The sequence below is a fragment of the Chionomys nivalis genome, chromosome 13 (assembly GCF_950005125.1).
Source record: "Chionomys nivalis chromosome 13, mChiNiv1.1, whole genome shotgun sequence".
NCBI classification, from domain to species: Eukaryota; Metazoa; Chordata; class Mammalia; order Rodentia; family Cricetidae; genus Chionomys; species Chionomys nivalis.
Window position 1 is genome coordinate 73,360,253 of NC_080098.1, and position 25,767 is coordinate 73,386,019.

Genomic DNA, 25,767 nt, shown 5'->3' on the forward strand with positions numbered 1-25,767 from the left:
TGTCACTAAGACAAAAAGGCAACCCACTGACTGGGAGAAGATCTTCACCAACCCTGCAACTGACAAAGGTCTGATATCCAAAATATATAAAGAACTCAAGAAATTAGACCGTAAAAGGTTAATCAATCCAATTATAAAATGGGGCACTGAGCTGAACAGAGACTTTTCAACAGAAGAAGTTCAAATGGCCAAAAGACACTTAAGATCGTGCTCAACTTCCTTAGCAATCAGGGAAATGCAAATCAAGACAACATTAAGATACCATCTTGCACCCGTTAGAATGGCTAAAATCAAAAACAGCCTCTGCTGGAGAGGTTGTGGAGAAAGGGGCACACTCATCCATTGCTGGTGGGAATGCAAACTTGTGCAACCACTTTGGAAAGCAGTGTGGCGGTTTCTCAGGAAAGTCGGGTTCAACCTACCTCTCGACCCAGCAATACCACTATTGGGAATATACCCAGGAGATGCCCTAACATACAACAAAAGTATATGCTCAACTATGTTCATAGCAGCATTGTTTGTAATACCCAGAACCTGGAAACAACCTAGATGCCCTTCAATGGAAGAATGGATGAAGAAAGTATGGAATATATACATATTAGAGTACTACTCAGCAGTAAAAAACAATGACTTCTTGAATTTTGCATACAAATGGACGGAAATTGAAAACACTATCCTGAGTGAGTTAAGCCAGACCCAAAAAGAGGAACATGGGAAGTACTCACTCATATTTGGTTTCTAGCCATAAATAAAGGACATTGAGACTATAATTCGTGATTCTAGAGAAGCTAAATTAGAAGGTGAACCCAAAGAAAAACATATAAGCATCCTCCTGAATATTAACCTTCATCAGGTGATGAAAGAAGACAGAGACAGAGACCAACATTGGAGCACTGGACTGAAGTCTCATGATCCAAAGGAGGAGCAGAAGGAGAGAGAGCATGAGCAAGGAACTCAGGACCGCGAGGGGTGCACCCACACACTGAGGCAATGGGGATGTTCTATCGGGAACTCACCAAGGCCAGCTGGCCGGGGTCTGAAAAAGCATGGGACAAAACCGGTCTCGCTGAACATAACGGACAATGAGGACTACTGAGAACTGAAGAACAATGGCAATGGGTTCCTGATCCTATTGCACGTAATGGCTTTGTGGGAGCCTAGGTAGTTTGGATGCTCACCTTAATAGACCTGGATGGAGGTGGGTGGTCCTTGGACCTCTCACAGAGCAGGGAAACCTGCTTGCTCTTTGGGCTGAGGAGGGAGGAAGACTTGATTGGGGGAGGGAGGAATGGGAGGTGGTGGCGGGGAAGAGGCAGAAATCTTTAATAATTAAATAAATTAATTAATTAATAAAAAAAAAGAAAAATGGTTCCGATGCATTTCTGTCTCCTGTATAAATTTAATGTTCTCAAATGTGACAATCCATGTCCAGAACTACTGTCGGTGTTCTATGCATTCCACTTAAGAGAATAATGTCCCTCTTCATGACAGTCAAGCTGAGGATAAATCACCAAAGTCTTACGAACTAGAGGAGGAAAAATCGGACCAGGCATGCCTTGGCTCTCAACAAATCTCTTCTCAGTGTTGTATTTTATGTCCATGGATGAAAACTTCCTGGGAACGCGTCCCCACTTTGCAAGTCCGTTGAAATACCGCCACTCCAGGTCCACTAGGTCCAGGAACTGCTTGCCTAGAGAGAATCAAAGAGTCACACATCAGCACACTCCACAGGCTGAATAAGTCCCTAATAAGAAACACATATACAGAGGAACATCCCATATCACCCCGGAACTGAGTGCCCCCTGCTGTACATAGAGTATTTGGTTCCTCATGTGGTCTCTGATATCCTAAGGGAAACCAGTGAGAAACAGAAACAAAGTTCTTCCTGCCAGGGATCCTCTTTAAAGGAGATAAAACAGTCTGGAAAGGTTTAGGGAATACACAGAAACACCACACACAGACACACACGCACTCACGCATACATGCATGCACACATGCCACCAACTGTGAAAGGCAATAAAGTCAAGAAAACTATGAAGGATAATACTCTAACAAGCCCAGGATGCAGAAAATGAGTAGTGGCAGGTGTTTCCGGAGCTGACGAGCTTCATCAGGGCTATCAAGTGTCCTGCTCACACCGTCCCCTCTCACAGATGGATGTGAGTCTTGGCCCTAGATTCTCTTATTCTATTATTTTGTCATTCTTGGAGTTGGACTCAAAACCTTGAACGTGCTAGACAAGTGTTCTGCCATGAGTAACTGTTCCTGCTGCCTCTGTTAACCCCCAAACCCCCACCATTTAATTTTAGGCTGGGTCTAGTGAAATTGCCCATGTTAGCTTCAAACTAATAATCCTCCCACCTTAGCCCCTGGAGTAGGTGTGTACCGTTCACAGGATGGGATTTTAAAAAAAAATTATTTACTTATTTATTGTTTTTTGAGACAGAGCAGAGTTTCTCTGTGTAACAGCCCTAGTTGTCCCGGAACTAGTTCTTGTAGACCTCAAACTCACAGAGTCCTGCCTGCCTCTGCCTCCCGAGTGCTGGGATAAAGGTGTGTGACACCACCACCCGGCACAGGATGGAAGTTTTAAAACCCTTTCCTTTGTGTTATTGCCACCATAGGCTGCAGCAGCATAAGCTACGAACTCTAGAATAGGCAGGATATTCGCAGGTCAATGCTTGGACTGGAAATCGACCTAGATTCTCAGCAAATTTGCAACCTTCCCTCAACCCCCCAGGTGAGCCTCTTTACATTACCTGGCTCCAAGGAGAAGAATCGCATCGATTTATCTTCAAACTCCAGCCTGTCCGGGGTAACAGAAGCCAGGAGAAGTTTCCGGAACGTGTGGCTTGGAAGCCTCTTTCTAAAGGGGGGCGTTGGCGTAACTATCGGTTCGTCGGTCCTGAAACCGTACGGAAACGTGTGCACGGGAGGAGGGATGCCCGCCTGGATCAGTCTATGCTGGGTCCTGGATAACTGCTCCAGAGGGACGAGGGAGCCCATCAACAGGCTGTGGTGAAGTAGATCTGCCATGGACGTGAGCTTCTGCTCCTCGTTGCTAACCGGGCTCTGTCCGGCAGGGTGGGGCTCATCTTTTCTCTCGGCACCAGAAGCAGCAAATGGCACAGTACCCAGGTTTTTTCTGAGGAGTTGCCGAGCTTCCTCAAAGGAGGTGGCGCAGAGTTTTTGGAAATTTGATTTCTTGCTCTCCTTATTAAAATTCTCAGCTGATGCGTACAGTTCTGGCAGCTGTGAGTGGGGGGAAGGCGTGGAAGCCATGAGATCAATGAAAACGTAATGATTTCTGCCCACAGAAGCATTCATCTTTGCAAGGTGTCCTTGCCTCAGTAAACCACATCAGTAGCAGAATGTGTCATTGACAACGGGCAGAATGCCAGGTTCATCATTCAAGAGATAAATTTAAGACACATCCTTAGCTAGGCGGGGATGTCTCATGCCTTTAATCCCAGCACTCAGGAGGCAAAGGCTGGTGGATCTCTGTTTAGGTTTGGACTTGGTGGCTTTTGAGAGCTGTCTAGCATTGCCATTCTGGTGGTGGTACAGAGGGATGGCTGAGATGAGCTGCGGCCTTGTTTGGAAGAAACCAGGACAGATCATGTAGACACCAGAATTTCAGAATATTCCAGAATGCAAGGCAAAGGAGGCTGTCGTCCGAGTATTTTCCTAAGTAAATGATTGCATTATTGAGTGTTTGGAAACGGTTGTTGGCAGAACAAACTGTAAGTTATTTCCTCACCGTGTACCTTTCCATCTAAAGTTCTACGGAGAGAGAACAAAACCTTGCTTTCTTGTAGGGTCCTGCCTACAGATCAGTTTGTTCTTGAAAAGAATCTGTGGGCCTTCCTTGAGAAGTCAGGCAGTTTACTATCTCAGGTTACAGCTCAAGTGTATGTCATTTCCCTGGGGGAGCTACTCAGGGGTAAAGGCTTGCCTACCAGTGCAAGGCCCTGGGGTCTATCCCCAGAGGTGAAAGAAAAAGAAAAAAAAAAAAGGAAAATTAAGTCAATAACCCCCAGCTTCTGGGCCCAGTGACCCAGTGAGGTCTCTCTCCCCTCTTCGTCATTTTGTTGCAAGAAAAAGAGCACAGAGTGGACTAAGGTGAGCTTGTCTCTTGTAGAGCAGCTTCCTCAGCAAAAGGGCTTAGCCCGGGTGCTGCCCTGACCTTGGAGAGCTAGGTCTTATGGTGGCAAAAACTGTCAAGGGGGCTAGAGAGGTGGCTCAGAGGCTAAGAGAACCGGTCACTCTTCCAGAGGACCCATATTGGTTCCCAGCACCCACACGGTCTGTAACTCCAGTTCTGGAGGATCTGATGTCCTCTTCTGGCCTCTGTGGACACCAGGCACACACATGGTACACAGAAGGCAAAACACGCATGCACATAAAGTGTTGTTCTTTTTAAATGAAGTCCCTGAAATGAAACCCTGGCCCTCCAGGCGACACCCAGGCACATCTGTATACAGTCACGGTCTTTACTATAAGTTGCCTGTGGGCAGTACGGGAGTGTCAACTTCATACCGAAAATTGGTGCCGGGATGGCGTCCTGCTGCCAGGTGTCTGACTGGGATGTTCTTCTGGGAGAGACATTGTGTGAGGATCTGAGTCTCCAAGTCCCTGAAAAAAGAAACAAACAAACAAAAAAAATCAAAGGTCAAAGGTCAGATAGAATGACAAAGGAAGTAGGGTCACGGTGCCACTTCCAAACGTCTTCTGAACTTTGTAGACGTGGTGACACAGTTTTGCCATTTTATTCTTATTTTGTTTTTCCTATTAGTCTATATGAGTCAAGTTAACCATGTTTGAACCAACTCTTTATCTCAGCACTCCAAATTCTTTTTTTCTCAAGACAAGATTTCTTCATGTAGCCCTGACTGTCCTAGAACTCCCTCTGTAGACCAGGCTGGCCTTGAACTCACAGACGTCCACCTACCTCTGCCTCCTGAGTGCTGGAATTAAAAGCATGTGCCACCACCATCTGGTATACTCCAAATTTTTATACAAATATATGTTAAGGTTTAATCTTAGTCCAAAGACCAGTTTCGAGGTCCAAATCAGGTTCTCCAAACAGCAAGAGGGTCGGGTGACCACCTGGGTTGCTGGTGGAGCAAACAGAAAGTTCCCCAGAGGAGGAAGGTGTGAGGTAGGAGCAGATGGAGGAGGGGAGCAGCAGGCTTGGGCAGAGGGCTCTGAAGAGCTCCTTGGGTGGGGGAAGGGCTGGAGACACACCCTCATCCCCACCCTCAGGAACCCTTGTGACTCTGCCCTGCTCTGTGATGCAGGCCTGGGACTCCAGTCAAACTCAGGAAGCCTCAGACTCAGTCACCTCAGGCAGCCATGCTGTTTACACTATGGAGAACATTCTCTCATCTCTGAATAGCCTCACTGAGACATGGCTGACCTTTGGCTCAGCTTCCTATCATATAGACCTCAACGACACCTTACTAGGTGGGCTGGGGTTGCTGCTTCTCTATGTCTGCTACCTGATAGTGAAACTGGTTTTACAGTCACTGTGGAAAAAGAAATACACCCAAAAGGTAAGGAAGTAGGGTGGGTTCCCAAGAGACAGTGTCTTCGTTGGTGAGCTACACATCTGTTCTCTGGCTATGGGATGAGCTTGACTGTCAGAGGGGTGTCTGAGATGGAACACTGAGGAGAGGGGAGGGGAGGGGAAGGGATGGGGATAGAAGGGGAAAGGAGGGGAGTGGAGGGAAGGTGGTGGAGAGGAGGGGAGGGAAGGGAATGGGAGGGAAGGGAAGGGAAAGGAGAGGAGGGGAGGGGAGGGGAGGGGAAGAGAGAGAAAGATGGGGAGGGAGAGGAGGGGAGGGAAGGAGAAGGGAGGGAAGGGGAAGAGAAGGGAGGGGAGAGGAGAGAAGAAAGGAAAACAGGGGAGAGAAGAGGAGGTGTGGGGATGAGAAGAGACCACTGTTCTAGGAGGTCTTGAGAGGGATGCAGGGAGGACTAAGGTTTCTGTCTGGGACCCATCTGTGTGTGGCTGAAGTTTCCAGGACAAAATACAAAACTGGTCCTAGTGGCTTGGCTACAGTCTTTTGCTCTCAGAGTGAGACCAGCCTCTCCTGACACGTGATCCCATGATCCATCCCCACATCGTGTGTCCTTTCCCCTTCCTTCTTCCACGTTGAACTGGTCAGGATCCCAGTGCTGAATGTTGGTGACGTCTCTGAAGAGAACATGGTACCCAGTCCTTGGCCCCAGGACTCAAGCTTTAGTAGGAGCACAGGTGTAACCTCTGTCCTCAGAGAGGACACCACATTGTCCTTTAGTTTTCCAATGGAGGAGAGTGAGAATAACTAGTCACCTTCACAGTTAATCCTGGGACAAGCATCTCACTCTGCAGAGGACCTCGGGGTGTGCCTGGGTAGTGGGGGTCTGGACATCTTAGGAGGAGAAGCAAAGCCAGGAAGTCCCACGCACTCATTCTACCCTTGTTGTTAACAGCTGCAGGAGAAAGCCAAGGAAACCGGGGCAACTCTTAAAGGTAGGTGTCTGCCTTTGACCTCGTCTTCCCAGGCTCCCCAGCATGTCCTTTCCATAAAGTTAGAGGTCTCTGACCCGAGGATGTCACTTGCTATACATGGTCCCCTCGTCAGGAAAGAGAAACTCACATAAAGACAGCCAGATCCAAGAAAGTTCTCTGAGTGCCCCTCCATCCCGTCGGGCTTATGAAGCAGGGACAGTCCTGGGCAGTGGGCACTGTCCCTAGGGGCTCCTGTGGGATGCGGAGGAGGGTGTGCTGCTGCTTGGGGCATAGGCTGTGTCCCCAGATGCTGTGTTCAGTGCTGCATTCCTGAGAGCTCAGACCTGAAGGGAGCCACTGACCAGCGTTTCCTGCTGTGGTTTTGAGTTTCAGGTAGGGCCACAGGTGGAAGGATTTGCAAATGGGGTTGCACAGGTGTGGCCATTCCTAGTGTCCTCATGGTTCTGAGTGCTTTTAGGAGTGACTAGCCTCGGTGTTTTCTTCTAACTCCACTCCTGTGTGATCCTCATGTCCCCCTCCATTTCACCTAGTCCATGGTCTTGCTTTTTTTTTTTTTTTTTTTTTTTTTTTTGGTTTTTTCGAGACAGGGTTTCTCTGTGGCTTTGGAGCCTGTCCTGGAACTAGCTTTGTAGACCAGGCTGGTCTCGAACTCACAGAGATCCGCCTGCCTCTGCCTCCCGAGTGCTGGGATTAAAGGCGTGCGCCACCATCGCCCGGCTAATGGTCTTGCTTTTTTAAGGTGATGGAACTCACCAGAGAGCAGAGAGAGGGGAGCTGCGGACAACGCAGCAAAGGTGATCCTTTTATGCCTCTCCTGGTCCCTTTGCCCACATATCCCACGCTTCCCAGGGATCCAATGCATCCTGTCCTTGTCAGTGGAGGGGTAGACCTGGGAACAGGGCATGGGAGGAGGGTATAGAGGAGAGTCACGGATGGGGCAATGTGAAGGGACACCCCGGGTGTCTGCACTCTGACTAGGCGGACAGGCCCTCGTTTCCACAGGCTGATCCCAATTGTAACTTGAACCTCTTCTCTCCTATAGCCCCTTGGGAGAGCTGGATGATGCCTTTCACCGTGGACTGCGACATCCAGATCCTCTCTTCAGTGAGTGTCCCAGAAGCGCCAGCAAGGTCAGTTCTCTGCTCTTCCAGGCCACCCCTGAAGACGGTGCTGCCACTCCATCCTGCTTGGCTTCCACAGCTCCTGTGACAGAGGGCTCGCTTGTTCTGTCCCCTCAGCTCACAGTGAGCCAGTCAGGACATCCAGCACTGGCCATTCCACATGGGCCTTTACCACCGAACCCTTCTAGACTCTCTCCTTTTGCTCCCTTAGAGAACTTGCTTTCTCCCACACCGCTGGGTGACTTTCTGATACCGGAGCCAATGCCTCCCTTGAGCCCTGAATTTTTCCCGGACTCTACCCCACCCTATACACTTGCCTCTTTGACTCTTCCAACAGAAGAAGCACAGGACTCAGAAGTGGTCTTCCCACCGGAAGCCACTAGATCTCTGGTAAGCAGACCCAGTGAGGTGTCTGTTAATGTCCCAATAACAACAAGCACTGGCTATGAAAGACAGCCAGCTCCAGGCCCCTCCCAGCAGCGGCCTGCGGCTGATGAGCCGTTATCTTCAGATTTGGCACACTCCTTTAACCAACCTCTCCCAGACCCCCACACTTCTCAAGTCCCCTTGTGGGGAGGCCATCTAGAGTCTGGAAACTTCTTAGCTCCTGACTCTGATGCCCTGGTACGACTCAAAAGGCAGAACAGAAAAGGGGGTGATTTCCATACCACAAGCGATCCAGAGAACAATGAAGGTTTTATAAAGTCACCCCATTCTTTGGAGAAGCGGTCCTCTGCAGAACCATCGGCTAACCCGCAGGCTTTGTCAGCCTCTCATTTGGCAAGCAGCAAAAGCAAGCACATGTACCAGCAGGTCCCTCAATCCAAGACCTCTGGAGACGATGCAGAGTCTAAACCCTCCCAGCTCTTCTGGGGTCCCCCCTCTCTACACAGTGAGGCCTTGCATCCTACCACTCCTGCCCAGAGTGACCATTCCCCAACACCCGTCTACTTCAACAGTATGGCTGAAGCCTCCATGGCCATTACTCTCCCCACAGCCCCTCTGGTGACTGAAAGTCAGCCACAGACCTGGCTACAGACACAGTCCAGACCGCATTCCCAAGCTGGCCCTCACACCGAGTCTCAAGCTCAGCCTCAACCCCACACCCCAGTCTTGGTTTTGACACATTCTCCTCAGTCCCAGCTTAAAGTCTGTGGTGTACAATTTCACAGAACTCAGGAAGCACAACCTCTTGGTCCGTCTGAAACACAGTGTCTGGAATACAACATCTTGAAAAAGGAGCAGGAGAAAGTGTGGGGTTTACCCTCTGTGGTCCAGAAATCCCAGGACACTTTTTGTCCCCCACCTCCCAAGCCCTCATTGGTGAGCCGGTCCTTCAAGTCCCAAACTCCCAGGCCCATCCCTCTTGGAGACTTTCCCCTCACCAACGAGCTTCGTAAGAAACTGGAGCACCACCTCCGGAAGAGACTCATTCAGCACCGCTGGGGGCTGCCGCACAGGATCAATGAGTCCCTGTCACTAATGTACCCTCAGTCAGAGTTGATGGAGCCCCTAGAGTCAGGGAGGAGTCGTGGGCTCTCCTGGATCTCTTTCTTTAAGCATCGAGGCAGCATGGAGTCCTATGCCACAGTACTCAGTGGATCTGGAAAATCTCGCAATAGTACCTCAGAGAGTCATCCCCTAGCAGGGACTGAGGTCAAAGCACAGACATACAGTCAAGATACTGGCCAAGAAGACCATCTGCAGAATAACTTCCGGGAGGCCCCAAGGAACAGTCTAGCATCTGCTTTGAAGACAGACCAGGAGCGTCTTGCTGGGAGTCGGTCAGACCAACTCTCAAGTCTCTCACTGGTGAGCCAGTGTCAGAAAAGGATTGAAAATGCACTGGAAGAACACTTCCACAAGAAAACTCAAGAAATCCACAAGGGTCAGATGCCCAGCACCGTGGAGAAATCCTGGCGCTCGATCAACAAGCCACAGCCTCCACCTGAGACAACCCCCGGGGAACTGAAAGATCTGACACCGTTGGCAGGCGAGGAAGACGCACTGATAGAACACCAGCATGGTTTGTTGCTCAATCAGAGCAAAGAAAAGGTCTTGGAAGAACACATTAAAACCTTCGGCAGGAGGATGACATTCGGTCTTCCCCAAAGAGTCGAGGAATCCCTAGAGTCCTACATGACACAAGCCGAACCGTCTCATTATTTCTCTCAGTTCCACATTCACCCCCACACCGTAGCTGGAATGGATTCCGGCCAGTCCTCCAGGTTCCTGCAAAGACACCCGAGTGGAGACGGAATGCGGACAATGAATGCCGTGCCCACCCGAGGAACGCGTCTTTCTGCTTCCTCACCTGTGAGCAAGGTAGAGCCGGCCTCTGAGCACAAGAGAGGGTTTGTAGACAAAGACCTCAGCATAGCTCAAAGTGGCAGAGAGCCGATCCAGTCCTGGATACCCAGTATGGTAGACAAAAGTAGCCTGCAACAGTCTGGATCAAACAGACAGAGCCCAGAGCTGCCCATGAGAAAGGACGGGCCAACAGATGAGACACTGGCTTCCAGCACCAAGACACGGGGGCCTCAGGGGCAAAGGAGGAGCTGGAGGGATGGCTCCATGACTGAGGGGACCACAGAGCTACTCAAGGGACAGAAACACCCTTGTCTTCACCCACACTCCCCGAAGATCTTGACTGTCCCCCAAGACACATGCTCCCCAGGGAGCCACGGGAATCCATGTCAAGCCATGCAGGGAATGTCAGTTCCCCACAACCCTGAAACATTCGATTCTAAAAGTCGGGTGTCCAGAGGAGTCGTGTTGCCCTCAGAGAGGGGGCTTCACCTCCAGGCCACGGGCGTGCCTCACGTGTCCTCGGCCTCAGAAGAAACGACTTCCAAATGCCAGGACCCCTCCAGTGGGAACAGGACAGCTTCTCAGGTGCTGCGGGTGTACTTGCCCACTGTGGGAGTCAGCATGGAGCCGGGACATGGTCCCTGGTTCCCCCCACATGCCTCTGGCAAGTGCCGGAGCCAGGCGTGTTCCCCAGCTGCCAAGGGAGTATCCCCACCGGCAGCCGAGTCAGGAAAATTTGGTGGAGGGGATGCAAGCTTAGGGTCATCCCAAACCAGAGGAAAGAGGCACTCTGTTCAGGCCAGGGCACCAAAGGAAACACATGGACACACATCTTCCCTGGCACTGTCACCTAAGGGGCAGCCTCCAGAAAATCAGTTCACCAACCCGGTGAAGTGCTTCTGGCAGTGGATGTCCCCTGGGAGAAAACACAAAGGTCAGGAAAAGTCCCTGACCAAGGGCAGCTCCTCATCACCATCTGGGAAGAGCAAAAGCCTTGTCAAAGAGAGATGTGAGTTTTTTGGGAACATTGAAGCTCAGAGTTGTATGAGAGACCCCGGGGTGATCCCCAGGAAACAGTTAGAGCACAGGCATGGGACAGTCATCCCCTGTCCCCAGGCCACTGGGCCTTCCCTCAAGGGGTCTGAAGAAACTCGGCAGGCCCAGGCAGGGCCTGTCAAGAGGCATCACTCCCGCAGCCAAGCTCCCCACTCTCAAGTGCAAAGGGTTGGGTCCTGCAACCCAGAACGAGGGCAGATAACCCCCAAGAGATGTGGCATTGCAGGAAAAGCTGAGGTGGTGGAGACCTCCCCCATACGTGCCTCACAGGGAACCCGAGTCCCGCCCAAATCAACTCTGTAGGCGTCAAGCTGGGCAGGGTGTCCGGGCTGCCCTTCTCCGCGTTGAAGGCAATGTTGGGAGGTCTGCATCCATTACCCAAACAAAATGCTTATCCAGATTTCCCAGGGACTATGTTTTCTACCCAACAATAATTTTTTCTTTGCTGACAGTATTGATTTTCCCAATAAATTTGCTGAAAATGTGTGTATGTGTATGTGTGTATATGTTTATACCAGAGCTGGACTTAGGGCTTCAGCTTTTACTCTCTGCCTCTTTGTGCTTCTTCCAAAAGACTCGCTATTTCCTGAGATTCCCTTGAAAGGATCTCAGGATCCTTTGTCCACATACCAAGAAGAGATTCTTCATTCCCTTCTGTTCAGGGGAGGAAGCTTTGCTCTCAACCCTGTCTGTCAGCTCACAATTTTCCTCCCAGACCTTCTCTATGTTCTTGAGACCAGGGTCCCCCTAGCATGAAGTCATCCTCGTTTGACAAGGGCAGGGAAGTTTCTCTGAGGGACAGTTGTCAGTGCTCACATGTCATGGTGCAAGCCTTCCTTCAAAGTTTCCCCCTATCGCTGCAAAGGAGCCTATGCGATTAAGGAAGAAAATCTAGATTGCTTAAACCAAGCCCTATGAGCACCTTGTTAAGGTCATTGGATTACTGGTGGGGTAAGCAGTGGAGCATGCTGCATGGAATTGGTTAAAAGGGAGACGAGGACATTTGTATGGACTAGATCAGGTAGGACATTTGGAGGATTGGAGGGCCAGGGTGTGTACCGGGGAGAAGCGAATGTGTCATACTGCATGAACTAAAGTGGGGACCAGAGCGGCCCTACACACCACTTGGCAGTAAGTATTGTATTGAGAAGAGAAGCATGGCTTGGTGGCAGTCTAGGATGAGCCAGGAGATAACTTGGGCTGCCCAATCCAGTAAGAGTTAACTTGCATGATTTGGGAAAGAGTAAACTGGGTAAACAAGCCTGGGTTGGGAGGCTGCAGGCATGAGGTGGCCCTGCCCTTCAGGATGGTAGAATTTCCACACCGTTCACTGAAAGGATATCTGAAAAGGTACAAACAGGAAATAGGGGCTAAACCAGGCCCGGGGGCCAGTGGGATGGGTATGATGGAGGCTTAGCTCTTCCTCAGACTCCACCTCTTAGGACAGGACAGACATCAAAATGTGGCCCTCAGTGGGGTGACTCCAAGACTTGTGGGTATGCAGAAGCTGGAGGCACAAGCAAGATGGTGTTTGAGGAGACAGAAGGACATACGAAAGCACCCAGGACAAGGAGGCTAGCAACCATACTGAAATCAAGTAAGAGACCACTTTGGCCCAGCAGCCTCTTCTCAAGTCCACATCCCGAGGTCACAGAGGCCTTCCCGGCCCTTACTCGAGGCTAGTCCTCTGCCTACACCCACAGCCGCCGCCACCTCACCGCGCACAGGTGTACTTTGAAGGTGTCTCCACCTAGGATGTTACTTAATTCAGCTGGGTGGACTTGAGTCACTAGGTAAGCAGGTTCTGTCTGGAAGGGACCAAGTCAGAGCCCTCAGTGGGCTCCAGAAGGGGACCAGGTAAGAGCCCCACCTCTCCAGCAAAGTGTCTGCATTGAGACCTTAGTCTTTTCTTCAGAAGAGGGTGGACTGACAACCGTTTCGGTTTTGAAAGTCATTCTAAGCTCAACTCTTCGGAGCCCTAGGTTTCCCTATGTAGAGCTTTGCAGGCCCATTTCTCTCCTCTCTGTCTCTCTCTCTCTCTCTCTCTCTCTCTCTCTCTCTCTCTCTCTCTCTCGTTTCTTGAGGTGGGGTCTCACAATCCTGGAACTCCCTACGTAGACCAGGCTGGCCTCAAATTCACAGGGATTGGCCTGCCTCTGCCTCATGTGCTGGGATTAAAGGTGTGCACTACCATTGCCCTGCCCTCACAGGCCCATTTTCAGGGAAAGGATTTGGGCTCAAATCTGATAATTCTTTGCTTTTCTACTGAAATAAATGGCATTTAATGGCACTGTAAATACAAGCTGACAAGTTGTAGTGTGTGTGTGTGTATAATGTGTGTGTATGTGTGGTGTGTGTGCACGTATGTGTTCTAAAAGTGAGCTGAGCAACTGATCTGGGTGTCAGTGTATACTATAGTCTGGCAGGCCAGGTGGCTTTGGCATAGGGTAAGTTGGTAGCCTGTCACTATGTTGTCACTAGTGGGAGACAGGAGACTAGGCAGTCTGGCAGATTTGCTAGCCACAAATGGGGACTGTGAGATTGACTGTCAGCTGCCGTGGACCAGGGGGAGGTTGGGGAATGGAGATGGAGGAATGATAAAGGAGGGCTGGTCACAGGGCACTGGACTGGGATGAGTCCAGAGACAAGGGAAGCCAGCCAGCCAGCCAGCCAGCCAGCCAGCCAGCCAGCCAGCCAGCCAGGTTAGGATCAACTGCAGAGCCAGACAAGAAGGCTGCCTTAGGGTAAGACAGGCAGACACACTAGAGCATGTTACGGAATGGGACACGCTTGGTGGAATAGTCAGGTCTAGGTCAAGTGAGAATGAATAGGGTTATGGGCCAGGCAACAGCAGACCGGGTGAGGGGGGGAGAACGATGTCCATGCGGGCTAGGATGAGCTATGGAACAGAGCAGCTAACAGGCAGAGGCGATGAGCTGGAGAACCCGCACTGCCGTGTGGATTAATGCAAACCACAAGTGGGAAAACCGCCGACTCAGGTAGAGACAGGCTAGGAAGAGCTGGGAGAAAATGCCCATCGGCTGACAGTGACGCAGAGGGCTAGGCTGAGCAGGGTAAGTGGGCATGGGAGACAAGCGGGATGTTGCCTGGGCACACTGGGCAGACCAGGTTACGGCAGATCTGTAGCAGGGTCTGCAGTGACCTCGCTGGAGTGGGGTGATGTGAGAAGAGCAGTATGCCCTGGGGAACACGCGCTCTCCGTGGAGTAGAGCGGCACCCAGCACCACAGACGGCAGAAGAGCAGGGGAGCCAGGATGGTTGCAGGCCACACTGGGATTGGAGTGATGTGGTTGTATAGCTGGGTGACTTGGGCAATTAGGCAGCCTAGCAAACAGACCACGCTGAGGTAATCTGGGCAAATGCCCAGCTGCTATACCGGCTACTTGGCCGTACAAGAGGATGTACTGGGAAACGGCTTGTGGAGTGAGCTGCAGTGAGTGGAGACAACTGGACTGAGAGACGTGGAAGACCTACGCGGATTGCCTGGGGAGCAGGGCTAGGATCTTCTGGGAGTAGTCCTGCTGACAGAACAGGAGTCAGCTGCTGTGTTAGCGTGAACTAGTCAGGTTGGCAGGGCAAGACAACGTGAGTGAGGGTAATTCTAGGCTGACAGACCAGGCAGACATAGTTACCAGGGTTGGTTAGAAGCCTGGAAGAATGTTGTGGAGATGTGCTGGCTGATTTTTGTCAGCCTGACACAGACTCAAGTTTTCTGAGAGGAGGGAACCTCAACTAAGAAAATGCCTCCTCCATAAGATGGTCTGTAGGCAGGCCTGTAGGCATTTTCTGATTTCATGACTGATGGGGGAAGACCACACATTGTAGATGGGGATAGTCCTGGGCTGGTAGTCCTGGGTTCTATAAGAAAGCAGGCTGAGCAAGCCATGAGGAGCAAGCCAGGAAACAGCACCCTCCATGACCTCTGCATCAGCTCCTGCCTCTAGATTCCCACTCGGTTTAAGTTCCTGCTTTGACTTGTGACTTGGAGTGTGTAAGTCAGATAAACCCTCTCTTCTCCAGGTTGGCTTTGGTCATGTTTCATCCCACCAAGAGGAACCAGAACCATGGTTAGTTGGGGAAATGGGCATGCGGGCAGGTCAGGTGCAGCACTGATGCCATGCAGCACTGGGTGGTATCATCATGTGTACTTAACAGCCCAAGTGCAAGAACTCACATGCGATGGAGGAAGGCATGTCGTGTCAGACAATGGCCCTACAGACAATGGCCCGCACTGGTAGGATGGCCATATGTAAATTCTGACCCTGGCAGTAATGAGCTACACAGCACCAAAATCAGCCCCTCAAGATACTGCTAGGGTGGCACTGGGCAGGAAGGTATGGACGTCTGGGGACGCTGGGATCATTAGGTGTCATTCCTTTTGAATAGCAATATCCTTCCTTTCTCTGTCACTCATTCTTACTCAAATACGCATACATCTCTCTTACTCTTGGTTCTGAGAGGAAGGTGACCACTCAGGAAATGTTTAGCTGACAGCAGGGTGACGATTTTCTCGGGGAGTATCGTCAGTCTAGACAGTGTAAAGACGGAGCAGAACTGTTTTCCTGGGCGGTTTTCTAGTGGACACATCTCAGTGGCAAAGACGAAACGGCATGATTTCCCAGGGCCGTCGAGCAGCACCCGCCAGCCTGTGTGAGCAGTGTCTACTGTGGTGGCTCCTTCCCAACCAGTCGTCTGGAGCAAGGGCCCCAAACGTGCTGTTTCCTGAAAGCTGTGAAAGGAGACCCCTGCTCTCAAGGATAGGAAAGCCGTGGGGGGGGGGCTGCCACACACTGGCAATAGGGATCAGCTCAGAGTTAATCACACCCAAGGCACCTGACATCCATTCTTAACAAGAGCCCCAGGAGCCTGGCAGTGGTGGTGCACGCCTTTGATCCCAGCTAAGGTAGGCGAATCTCTGAGTTCAAGGCCAGCCTGGCCTACAGAGGGAGTTCAGGACAGCCAAGTCTGCCCACCCTATCTCAAAAAAAAAAAAAGAAAGAAAGAAAGAAAGAAAGAAAGAAAGAAAGAAAGAGAAAGAAAGAAAGAAAGAAAGAAAACAAATAAAAAAGGAAAAAAAAACAGCAAAAAAACTAAGAGTCCAGGGAACCAGGCCACCTTTCAGAGGAACAGGGGAGCGGGGAGCCGGGGCAGGCATTGGTGTATGGTGAACGTTGAATTAACCCAGGCTTTCTCAAAACACAAGCCCTGTGTCACCTGCAGTCTATACCATCCACAGCACACACACTGTGCACACAAAGGACACTACTTCATCAGAACGTTTATTGGGGGCGATCAATACCATTAATAAGAGACAGATTATTTCTGGGGAAGAAAACCTTTTCCATTGAAATTCTGAGCCAGGATTTTCTGTTCACATAATCGGGACAAGTCTGCCAACACAGTTCCTACAGCGAAGGGCGGTGCCATCTGAGGAAGTTGCCCAGCTCTCCTTGAAATGACATTTTGGTGCAGCTCTGGACCCCTGTAGGGTGCGGGCGGGTTAGGCTGTAAAAACACACTTTTCTGGGACTGGCTGACTCTGTCTTTGACCCATCTCTTTTGACCAACGACGGCAGTGGCTTGGTTGTAGGGCCTGGGGCTGGACGCTTTAGGGTAGGTTGCTTGGCGCTGAAACGGAGGCCCCTGGGCTGGCTCTGCCGAGACCCAAGACTGATTCTTTGGCTTTATTATCACAGGTTTGGTAAGAGGAGAGAAGGGCACAGGATGGCGCATGGTGTCTGCAGCACTTTGCCTGTGCCCCAGTTGCTCCTTGGAGACCTTCCTTGGGTCTCTCATGGCTCTCTGAGCTATAGTAGTCCCAGGAAAGGTAGCTCTCCCCTTAAATAGTGCTGGGTCCTGCCCCGGTGATGGTGGGGAAGAGCCTTTTTGTGGGAATGTTTCCTGCACTTTGCCTCTTCTGTCGGGAGAAAGCCACTGCAGGAAGTGTTTGACGTGCTTCCTGAACTGGTGTTCAGGAGGGGTCAGTGCCTTCCCTGGTAGGGGGTGGGTGGGCTTTTCCCCATGATGCCCCTGGGTTGGACTGTCCTGTGCATGGCAGCTCTTCCCACTGGCCTGTAACGTCCCAGGCCTGGGAACCCCTGCCCCAAGCTCCTCCATTTTCCATGGAGCAGGACACACTCTCTTGACAGATGGAGAGATGTCCTTGTTCTGGTCTTTGCCCAAGACGTGAGGAAGCATCCGGGGCACCTGTCGCTGCACCTGAGACACCATCATGGGGCCCCTGGAAGGGCTCCAGTCAGACATGAGGAAATGTCTGTAAGCGAATTCATCTGAGGCAGGGAGCTTGTCACGTGGGGGCCCTAGAGCTTGGATGGGCAGCCTGCTTTCTTTTTTAAATTTCCCTTGCCTGGATACCTGACTATTACAGTCAGATGTCTGACTTTCCTGGGGACCTGTTATTTCTTTTAGGGCCCTTCCAGCTCCCAGAGTATTTTGTGCTTTTGTTGTATTCCCATCTGCCCCTTGAGTAATCTTGCCCTGGTTGGTGTTCAAGATCTTGGTATGTTGTGGTTGAAGAACACTGAGCTGCCCTCCCTTGACTATGCTACTGATCTTGTCAGATACAAATATGCTTTTGCCATTCACTTTTGCTCCTTGAAGCCCCAAGACTGTTTTTCCTGAATCCAGGCGCTTACCCAATGGCACAGGGGCAGCCTCAGTGGATATTCTGGGCACATCTGGGCTGTGTTTACTGCCCTCTGACTCTTTCATGCTGGTGTTGTCTAAGACCATGGATGCCTGGTGCAGAACAGGCTTTGTCATATATATGCTCTTGGCATGTCTGTCCTTGTTATCAGAACATGACTGTCTCTGAGCCTCGTGTTCTTCATTATCCACATGTGAGGTAAAAGGGAGAGGACAGTGCCCTGCTCTGGACGCTGTGCCAGCTCTCTGACCCTTATTGGTTTCATTGAGATGACTGACCAAAGGCTTTTGCAGCGCAGTTTTAAGTTTTTCCTGACATTGGCTCACTTGTGAGGTCCCTGAAGGTTTACCTGACAGACTGCCTTGGTGGCGTTGTAGGTTTGTCTCAGAGTTAGATGGCAGGCCATTATCTGGAGCGCCCTTGCAGTTACCCCATGGATATCTTTGAACAATCTCTGAACTCTGTCCTTGTGTCTCTACCATTTTTCCATCTAGCGAGAGACTCTCTTGGGAGCTTCCAGGCTGGTTCAAGACAGTGTCCTGCCAGTCTTTGCTATCCTGGGGCTGAAAGAGAGAGACCCCTGAGAGCCCAGCGCTGCTCATAGATGACTGCGCGAGGTCAGGATGCACCCGCGGCTGAGCCTTGAAAATCCTCTGGGGCAGGCCCCAGCGCTGTAGGGTGAGCCTCTTCCAAAGGTGGTACTCAAGTTTTTTCCGAAATGCGTCACTCAGGGAGAAGTCTTCAGGAGAAACAGACCTGGGAGCGCGGACCTTGGAGGACTGCCTGACTAGTGAGGGCGTGGAAGGTAGGAGACAAACTTTTGTCTGAGATGTTTGGACCTTCATGGGTAAAGCCCACACCCTCTCTTCCTCTGTCGTGACGTTCCATTCCAGGTGGCGGATCTCAGACTGCAGTAGAGCCTTTGTCTTGTCTTGGGATGTATGAAAATACACCTCACAGATCCTAAGCTGAGACTGAGAGGAAGATGCTGTCACTGGGACCGGACGTGGAAGACAGACAATCTGGGACTGCGATTGGGCCAAGGTCTGGGATTGGCTTTCAGGCAGGGACAGAGGTGTTGGGTGAGTCAGGACTGAGGAGTGTGGGGTGCTGTTGAACCAGATGCATGTTGAGGAACGAGTCGACAGCGTAGTGACAGTGTTCACAGACTCGCTGTGGAGGTACGGGAGCCCCCAGAAGTGCTGTATAACCCTGGGTTCTAATTGGTCTTCAGAGGTTTGCGTCTGAACGAGCCCCTGATGCACCATCAGCTCCTGGAGCCCACCTTCGCTGCCCCTCAGAGGTAGGGAGACGCCTGAGCTCTGCAACCCGGAGGCTGACTCTGAGATTTCCTTCCAAGTCTTAAGTGTTTTTTTGAATTGAAAAGTTTCTGCTTTTTCTTTGTCATCCCTCAGCATAAGGAAGTCAGACTGGCTTTGGTCTTGTCTCTCTAGCAGTGCCAGGACTTTGGGGTTTGGAAAAGAGGGTTTTCCAGGCATTGGGAAATAGATGGTGGGTTGTCCCCCCCAAAAAGCTTCAGAAGAGTGACGGTTCACCAAGCATTCCGACTGTGATGGGGGGAACTCTGACATGCCACCACAAGATTCCTTGTTTGTTGTGGCATTGACAATCTGCTCGCTTGGGCTGCCCACTAGGAATGGAGAGATTTCTAGTTGTAAAGGTTCTTCCGTTTGAGGAAGTGTGGGAAGTGGATGAGGTGGGATGTGGCCTAGCTGCGGCGGCGGTGGCAGCTGTGGCAGAGGCGGAGGCTGCGGGAAGAAGTCCACGCTTGTGAGAAGAACGGGCTCTGATGGCAGGGAGTCACCTTGTGGTGTGCACAAGTGTGTATCTTCCAAGGGAGCGACCTTGTGAGTTGAGGTAACGGAGGGAGGAGGAGGAGGAGGTGTAGGTGAGAGTGATGAAATCTGACATCCCAGAGGGCTCGGTGAGAGGGTAGGGGACAGAGTAAAGGAGGTCTCAGTCACAGAGGCCGTGGAAGCCACGCTGGATGCAGAGGCAGCGCCATCTTCGGGGGTGGCCTCTGAAAGCAGATGACTGACCTTGGCCTTGGCCCCGTTGCACACGTCACAGCGAGGATCTGGACAAAGCGCTCGTCGGAAGTGGGAGGCATCGTACAGCTGTCCGAAGGGGCTGAGGACAGAGTTCAGAGCTGCGGTCAGGACCTGTGTTCTAGTTAGCGTTGACTGTCAGCCTGACACAACCTAGCGTCATCTGAGAGAGCAGTCTCAGCGAGGGATCGCCTAGATAAGTCCTGCCTGTAGAGGGTCTTGGTTGTTAATTCAGCTAGGAAGGCCAAGCCCATCGTGAGCAGCACCATCCCTAGGCAGATGGTACTGATGTGGATAAGAAAACTAACGGAATATAAGCATAGCTACACACTAGCTACCAAACAGCGTTGCTCACAATTACCACTTCCTGGCTATGAAGCGAGTTCCCTGGTTGCAGGCAATGAACTGGCCTGCCTTCAAGTTCCTGCCTTGATTTCCCTCCCCAGCTGACTGTGATCTGGATTATAGGCTGAAATGAAACTTGTTCCTTAAAGGTACTTTTGGTTGTGGTGTTCATTACAGCAACGGCAGCAAAATAAGGACAAGCAGTACACATAGAAAGAGGGCGCTAGGCCCCCGCGGGGTGCGGACCCCAGAGCCTGTGTGCCTATTCCTTTTGCTCTGTCCTTGGCTACCAGAGAGGCAGCAGCCTCTTCCCACGCCTCCAGTTTGGGTATCCCTGCCATGACAAGAACAGACAGTGCTAAGTTCCTGGGATGCATTGACCTTGGGGTGGGGATGGGGATGGGCCCTGAAAGGAAGGGAAGATTGTTACCTTTGCACAACAGATAGCAGCTTCCGCCTCTCCTGGGTTTCTCTGTGTAAGATTCTAAATTCTGGAAAATATCGGGTGTGGGTTGGATGGAAGCAGAGACAGAGACATGAGCATCAGTTCCTCTGAGGGAAACACCTAGGCTATTGCAGTCTGAACTCGTCGAGAATAGACACGGCGGAGCTGGCACCCACAACGCTAGCGACGCTCAGCTGGGTTGCTTTGTTTACAAGGTCCCTTTGCGGGCATCATCTCACTGTGTACACAGCAGAAGCTCACAAGTCTGAGCCCCATGTATGAAGCGTGCTCATGATAGGAGGCAGGAACTGTGCCTCTGAAACAAACTGTAGTCCTCCCTGGACTCCCCCTGTGCTCACTGCGTGGGCAGTACCCACTGCCCAGGTCAGGCATCACTGCCTTGTGCCCGTGGGTGAGCAGAGCAGGGTGCATGGCTGGTTCTCAGTCTCCTCGGAGGGAGACAGTGTGTCTAGTAAATGATACCCCCAGATCATGAACCCAGGTTCTTGTGGAAATGACAGTAAGGGAAGATGGGGGTGATACAACCCTAGAGGTAAGAACCTACCTTTAAATGATGTTCTCCTTCTTTTCCTAGCTTCTCCCTGTTGCTGTGAACAAAAAGAAAAATGATTTTTTTCTGCTGTTTTTCCTAGAATGCCCAAGAATCCATTAACCAAGAATATTATAACTTCCAGTCAAGTAAGATTAATTCCAATTTTTTTTTTTTTTTTTTTTTTTTTTGGTTTTTTGAGACAGGGTTTCTCTGTGGTTTTGGAGTCTGTCCTGGAACTAGCTCTTGTAGACCAGGCTGGTCTCGAACTCACAGAGATCCGCCTGTCTCTGCCTCCCGAGTGCTGGGATTAAAGGCGTGCGCCACCACCGCCCGGCTAATTCCAATTTTTTAAAGAACTCACTCTGTAGACCAGCCTGGCCTCAAACTCACAGAGATCTGCCTGCCTCTGCTTCCCGAGTGCTGGGATTAAAGGCGTGCATCACCACTGCCTTGTTCCAACTTTTATTATTTATGTTCACAAGTGAGAGAAGACTATAAGTTCTTCCTTCTTTGAGAAACCAAAAGAGGATTTTTGTCTGCAAGAGTTGCAGCTGTGGATATCAGTACGAAGTCCCATGTTGAGCAGCACAGACTGAGACCCTCTGAGATTCTTTGTCCTGGGGACAGGTCTCAGGCTCCACCTGGGGACAGGTCTCAGGCTCCAGGTTCTGCTCAGAGGTCACATGTGGCCACCACTAGTCTCCCGCAGCACAACTTGGAAGTGAAGGTGAAGGAGCTGAAGGGGCGTAGGACCAGGGATAGGGCCTGGGCGCAAGTGTAAGGAGAGGGCCTGGGTGCAAGTGTCAGGAGACACAGTTCTCCTTCAGAAAACCTGACATCTGGAACTAAGCCAGGAAGACCAGGATGGGTGCTTAACGCTGAACCACGAACACCCAGGGAGGTAGGCAATGATTCTGATGGAAACTTGAATTCCTTCCACCCCAGGGTCCCCGCTTTCCCGTGGCCGTATCCTCTCCTTTCCAGGGTCCTAGCTCAGGCACTGCCCCAGGCAGCCACTCTCCTTCAACAATAGGGGAGTAGAAAGACAAAGGAAGACACCCCCCTAGGAGCTCACCTCACCCCCGCAGGAGCTCACCACACCCCCTAGGAGCTCACCACACCCCCTTAGGAGCTCACCACACCCCCCCTAGGAGCTCACCACACCCCCTTAAGAGCTCACCACACCCCACAGGAGCTCACTACACCCCCTAGGAGCTCACCACACCCCCCTAGGAGCTCACCACACCCCCCAGGAGCTCACCACACCCCCTAGGCACTCACTACACTCCCTAGGAGCTCACCACACCCCTAGGAGCTCACCACACTCCCCAGGAGCTCACCACACCACCCCCCAGGAGCTCACCACACCACCCCACTAGGAGCTCACCACACTCCCTAGGAGCTCACCACATCCCCTTAGGAGCTCACCACACCCCACAGGAGCTCACTACACCCCCTAGGAGCTCACCACACCCCCCTAGGAGCTCACCACACCCCCCAGGAGCTCACCACACCCCCTAGGCGCTCACTACACTCCCTAGGAGCTCACCACACCCCTAGGAGCTCACCACACTCCCCAGGAGCTCACCACACCCCCCTAGGAGCTCACCACACCCCCCAGGAGCTCACCACACCCCACAGGAGCTCACCACACCCCCTAGGAGCTCACCACACCCCCCAGGAGCTCACCACACTCGCTAGGAGCTCACCACATCCCCCTAGGAGCTCACCACATCCCCCTAGGAGCTCACCACACCCCATACCGCCTCACCTTTCTGACGGCTGGATTGCTCCGTGTGGGTAAGAATGGTTTCAGCAGCAGGTACCTCAGGAACAAAAGCAGCACCCCTACTGCACTCAGAAAGATGCACTTGGGGTAAGTGTCCGGGAAGGCTGACGACAAATGTCCAAGCCTCAACCATGGCTCAGTAGTGCTATTCAGAAAGGAGAGGACCTTCTCCATCCTGTGACTCACACGGCTGCTGAGGCAGCTGAGAGCTGAGGCTGTCTGGGCCTAGCTGTAGTCAGGTCTGCATCACAGAGCAGGGCAGAGTCATAGAGGGTTTGTGAGGGGGAAGAGGAGGGTGAGCCCTCAGCCCCACCCCGTTCCCCACCCTGACGCCCACTCCAGCAGAGCCCTCTGCCCCAGCCTTTTGCTCCATTCCCACCCAGCTTTCCTCACAGTTTTTTTCTTCTGTGACCAGGACGTCACCTCAGTCCCCTTTACTGCTTGCAGCTCTTGAGCTGGACCCTTGCAATTCTCCTGCGTGGAGAACTGACGTGGCATTTTCCTGGAAGTGTTTGCTGGGGGTTAGTCTGTGTCTCCAGGACCAATGTCTTTCAGCATATCGTATCTACAGGATCATTTTCTCTCACCAAATGAGCTACAAGATAAAATTTCCTTCCCATACATTTACTTTCTGAATGCCCAATGACTGACTTTTGTGTTTGAGTCAACTTGACACAACTCCCTTTGTGTCTTCTGAGGGACAGACAAATCATAACGCTATCATAAATATAGGATGTATATAATTAAAGCTTCAAGCTTCCTTCTGTGTATGATTATACAGTTTTTTTTTTCTTTTTGGTGGTGATGTAGTAGGAAAACCAGATCAGGAAGGAGAAGGGCTAGGCATAGAATGGCGGGGAGGAGCTTGGTGGTATAGGATAAAGTGGGTAACGGTATCAGATGGCAGGCCAGCCAGCTGCAGTAAGCTGGGTCTGTGGATAGCTGGATGGTATCCTGTGTAGACCAGGGTGAGGTGAGGATCCTGGTAGGCAAGCTGAAAAGAAACCGGAGAACTTGCATGAGCTGGGGGATGGAGTTTGGGCAGACAAATGGTTTTTGTGGTCGGTTGCACTGTGTAGAGTGGGACTGGAACTGGTTAGGTAGAAGGAAGCTGAGGAACAGGACAGTACTTGTCAGATCCTGGGAAAGCAGACAACCGCAGGATTGCCGTCATGGCAGTCCACTGTGAACTAAAGTTAGGTTGAGGTTCTGGTTGAACAGGGTGAGAGAGAAGCCAAGGCTGCTGTCAAGAGCAGGCTACTATGCAGACCGCCAGGATAGGGACGCACGATACGTTGGTAATGGTATACCTAGTGTAGAATAAGACCAGCTGGGAGCATAGCAGGCTGGCGACCTCTGATGTGACGGGGGTCAGGTGGCACAAAGGTGCCAGGGTATATGTTTAGGGGCAAGGCAGGGTGACACTCTAGGGGGCCGTAAAATAGGTCCTGTAAGCATGCGGGGGCAGAACATGGTCTCCTAAGTCGTCCAGTGAAGTTTGGGGATTGGCTTTCCTGGAAGGTTAGGCAGAGGCTCAGCGGGATGGAGGATGGGATGCAGGTGAGGTGAGGTTCTTGGGGTGAACTGGTGGGCAGATTGGGGCGAGTAGGGTAGCAGGTCAGGCTAGTGCCCACTGTGGGACACACTAAAGTGTGTCAGGGAACATGGAACCACCGTGAGCTTGGGCATAGGGGGAGCCCCCTGCCCATTCAGTAGGGGCACATACAGACAGAGATGAAGGTGGAAAAGGAGCTGAATGTGGCCTGGCCATGGTGGGATGGGGTGGTCTGTGGAAGCAGGCGCCCTAGTGGCTCTGTTGTGACATTGGGAAAGGGAAGGTTGGCGGGCCGTGTGACATCATAATGAAGGGACTTGGAGGAGAGCTCCATGGTGGACTGAGCTGAGGGGAGACAGGCTAGTGGCAGCAGACCAGGGTGAGCAGGGGAAGCTGACTGGCTGGCAGCTCAGGAGATGGGGAGCAGGGGAGGATGGGTGAGCTGGGGAGCACAAACCGCTGGGGGCATCTTGGGAAGGGGGCGTGTGGCATCCTTCTCACCGATGGGATCATGTGAGCCTGGACAGCGAACAGACTCACCCATCATAGATGAGCCCACGGGGGGCACTGGGGTGACTGAGAGCAGTGTGCGACTTTGGACTAAGCTAGTTCAGGCTGCTGTGGGATCCGGCGGGCTAGGCAGCTGAGCTCACTGAGTCTGGGAACACAGCAGGCTGGGTGGACCGGGGGAAGATCTGTCAGGGCAGGCAGGGTGGCCACAAATATCTGGCCGGTATGGTAGCATGTAGAGGCTGCAGTTGGGTGAGATTATTAATGTCTTTTCTCTCCCAACAGCCTGCACAGCACTTTCCTATTTAGAAAATCCTTCCCTACGCCTCTGCCTTGTAGTGTACACCTTTACTTTTTCCTCCAGCGGTTTCAGAATTTCGGGTCTTATACTGAGATTCTTCTGTTTCTTTTCTTTTTTCTTTCTTTTTTTGTTTTTTCTAAGGCAGAGTTTCTCCATGTTGCTCTGGCTGCCCTGAAACTCACTCTGTAGACCAGGCTGGCCTCGAACTCACAGAGGTCCACCTGCCGCTGCCTCCCAAGTGCTGGGACGGGATTAAAGGCATGCGCAATCACTGCCTGGCATGTTGAGATTCTCTTTTTTTTCTTTTCCATATTTTTTTAATTAAAAAAATTTACTAGCCAAGCTGTGGTGGCGCATACCTTTAATCCCAGCACTCGGGAAGCAGAAGCAGGTGGATCTCTGTGAGTTTGAGACCAGCCTGGTCTACAAAAGCTAGTTCCAGGACAGGCTTCAAAACCACAGAGAAACCCTGTCTTGAAAAACCAAAAAAAAAAAAAAAAAAAAAATT

At 51.5% G+C, this 25,767-nt stretch overlaps 3 protein-coding genes across 3 annotated transcripts; 1 reads left to right on the top strand and 2 right to left on the bottom strand.

Moving 5' to 3' along the window:
- Positions 1-1,448: 1,448 nt before the first annotated feature.
- Positions 1,449-3,327, bottom strand: C13H9orf153 (chromosome 13 C9orf153 homolog). The gene is made up of 2 exons (XM_057787082.1): positions 2,760-3,327; positions 1,449-1,690 (listed from the first exon to the last, which is right to left on the bottom strand). Exons 1-2 carry the CDS (start codon positions 3,325-3,327, stop codon positions 1,449-1,451), a joined length of 810 nt encoding a protein of 269 aa, XP_057643065.1.
- Positions 3,328-5,369: 2,042 nt separating this feature from the next.
- LOC130885552 (spermatogenesis-associated protein 31D1-like) lies at positions 5,370-11,307 on the top strand. The gene is made up of 3 exons (XM_057787083.1): positions 5,370-5,555; positions 6,478-6,517; positions 7,850-11,307. Exons 1-3 carry the CDS (start codon positions 5,370-5,372, stop codon positions 11,305-11,307), a joined length of 3,684 nt encoding a protein of 1,227 aa, XP_057643066.1.
- Positions 11,308-16,341: 5,034 nt separating this feature from the next.
- LOC130885553 (spermatogenesis-associated protein 31D4-like) lies at positions 16,342-23,067 on the bottom strand. The gene is made up of 4 exons (XM_057787084.1): positions 22,876-23,067; positions 21,117-21,159; positions 20,537-20,597; positions 16,342-19,843 (listed from the first exon to the last, which is right to left on the bottom strand). Exons 1-4 carry the CDS (start codon positions 23,065-23,067, stop codon positions 16,342-16,344), a joined length of 3,798 nt encoding a protein of 1,265 aa, XP_057643067.1.
- Between the last annotated feature and the right edge of the window lie 2,700 nt (positions 23,068-25,767).

What these genes read in the sequence shown, in the direction of transcription:
- C13H9orf153 (XM_057787082.1), bottom strand. Translation starts at nt 3,327, where the DNA reads ATGAATGCTTCTGTGGGCAGAAATCATTACGTTTTCATTGATCTCATG. An exon ending in ATTCTTCTCCTTGGAGCCAG is followed by an intron (nt 1,691 to 2,759) that starts GTAATGTAAAGA and finishes GATTCTCTCTAG; the next exon opens with GCAAGCAGTTCCTGGACCTA.
- LOC130885552 (XM_057787083.1), top strand. Translation starts at nt 5,370, where the DNA reads ATGGAGAACATTCTCTCATCTCTGAATAGCCTCACTGAGACATGGCTG. An exon ending in AAAAGAAATACACCCAAAAG is followed by an intron (nt 5,556 to 6,477) that starts GTAAGGAAGTAG and finishes TGTTGTTAACAG; the next exon opens with CTGCAGGAGAAAGCCAAGGA. An exon ending in AACCGGGGCAACTCTTAAAG is followed by an intron (nt 6,518 to 7,849) that starts GTAGGTGTCTGC and finishes TTGCTCCCTTAG; the next exon opens with AGAACTTGCTTTCTCCCACA.
- LOC130885553 (XM_057787084.1), bottom strand. Translation starts at nt 23,067, where the DNA reads ATGGAGAAGGTCCTCTCCTTTCTGAATAGCACTACTGAGCCATGGTTG. An exon ending in GCAATCCAGCCGTCAGAAAG is followed by an intron (nt 21,160 to 22,875) that starts GTGAGGCGGTAT and finishes TTTTGTTCACAG; the next exon opens with CAACAGGGAGAAGCTAGGAA. An exon ending in CTGCTATCTGTTGTGCAAAG is followed by an intron (nt 19,844 to 20,536) that starts GTAACAATCTTC and finishes CTCTGTCCTCAG; the next exon opens with CCCCTTCGGACAGCTGTACG.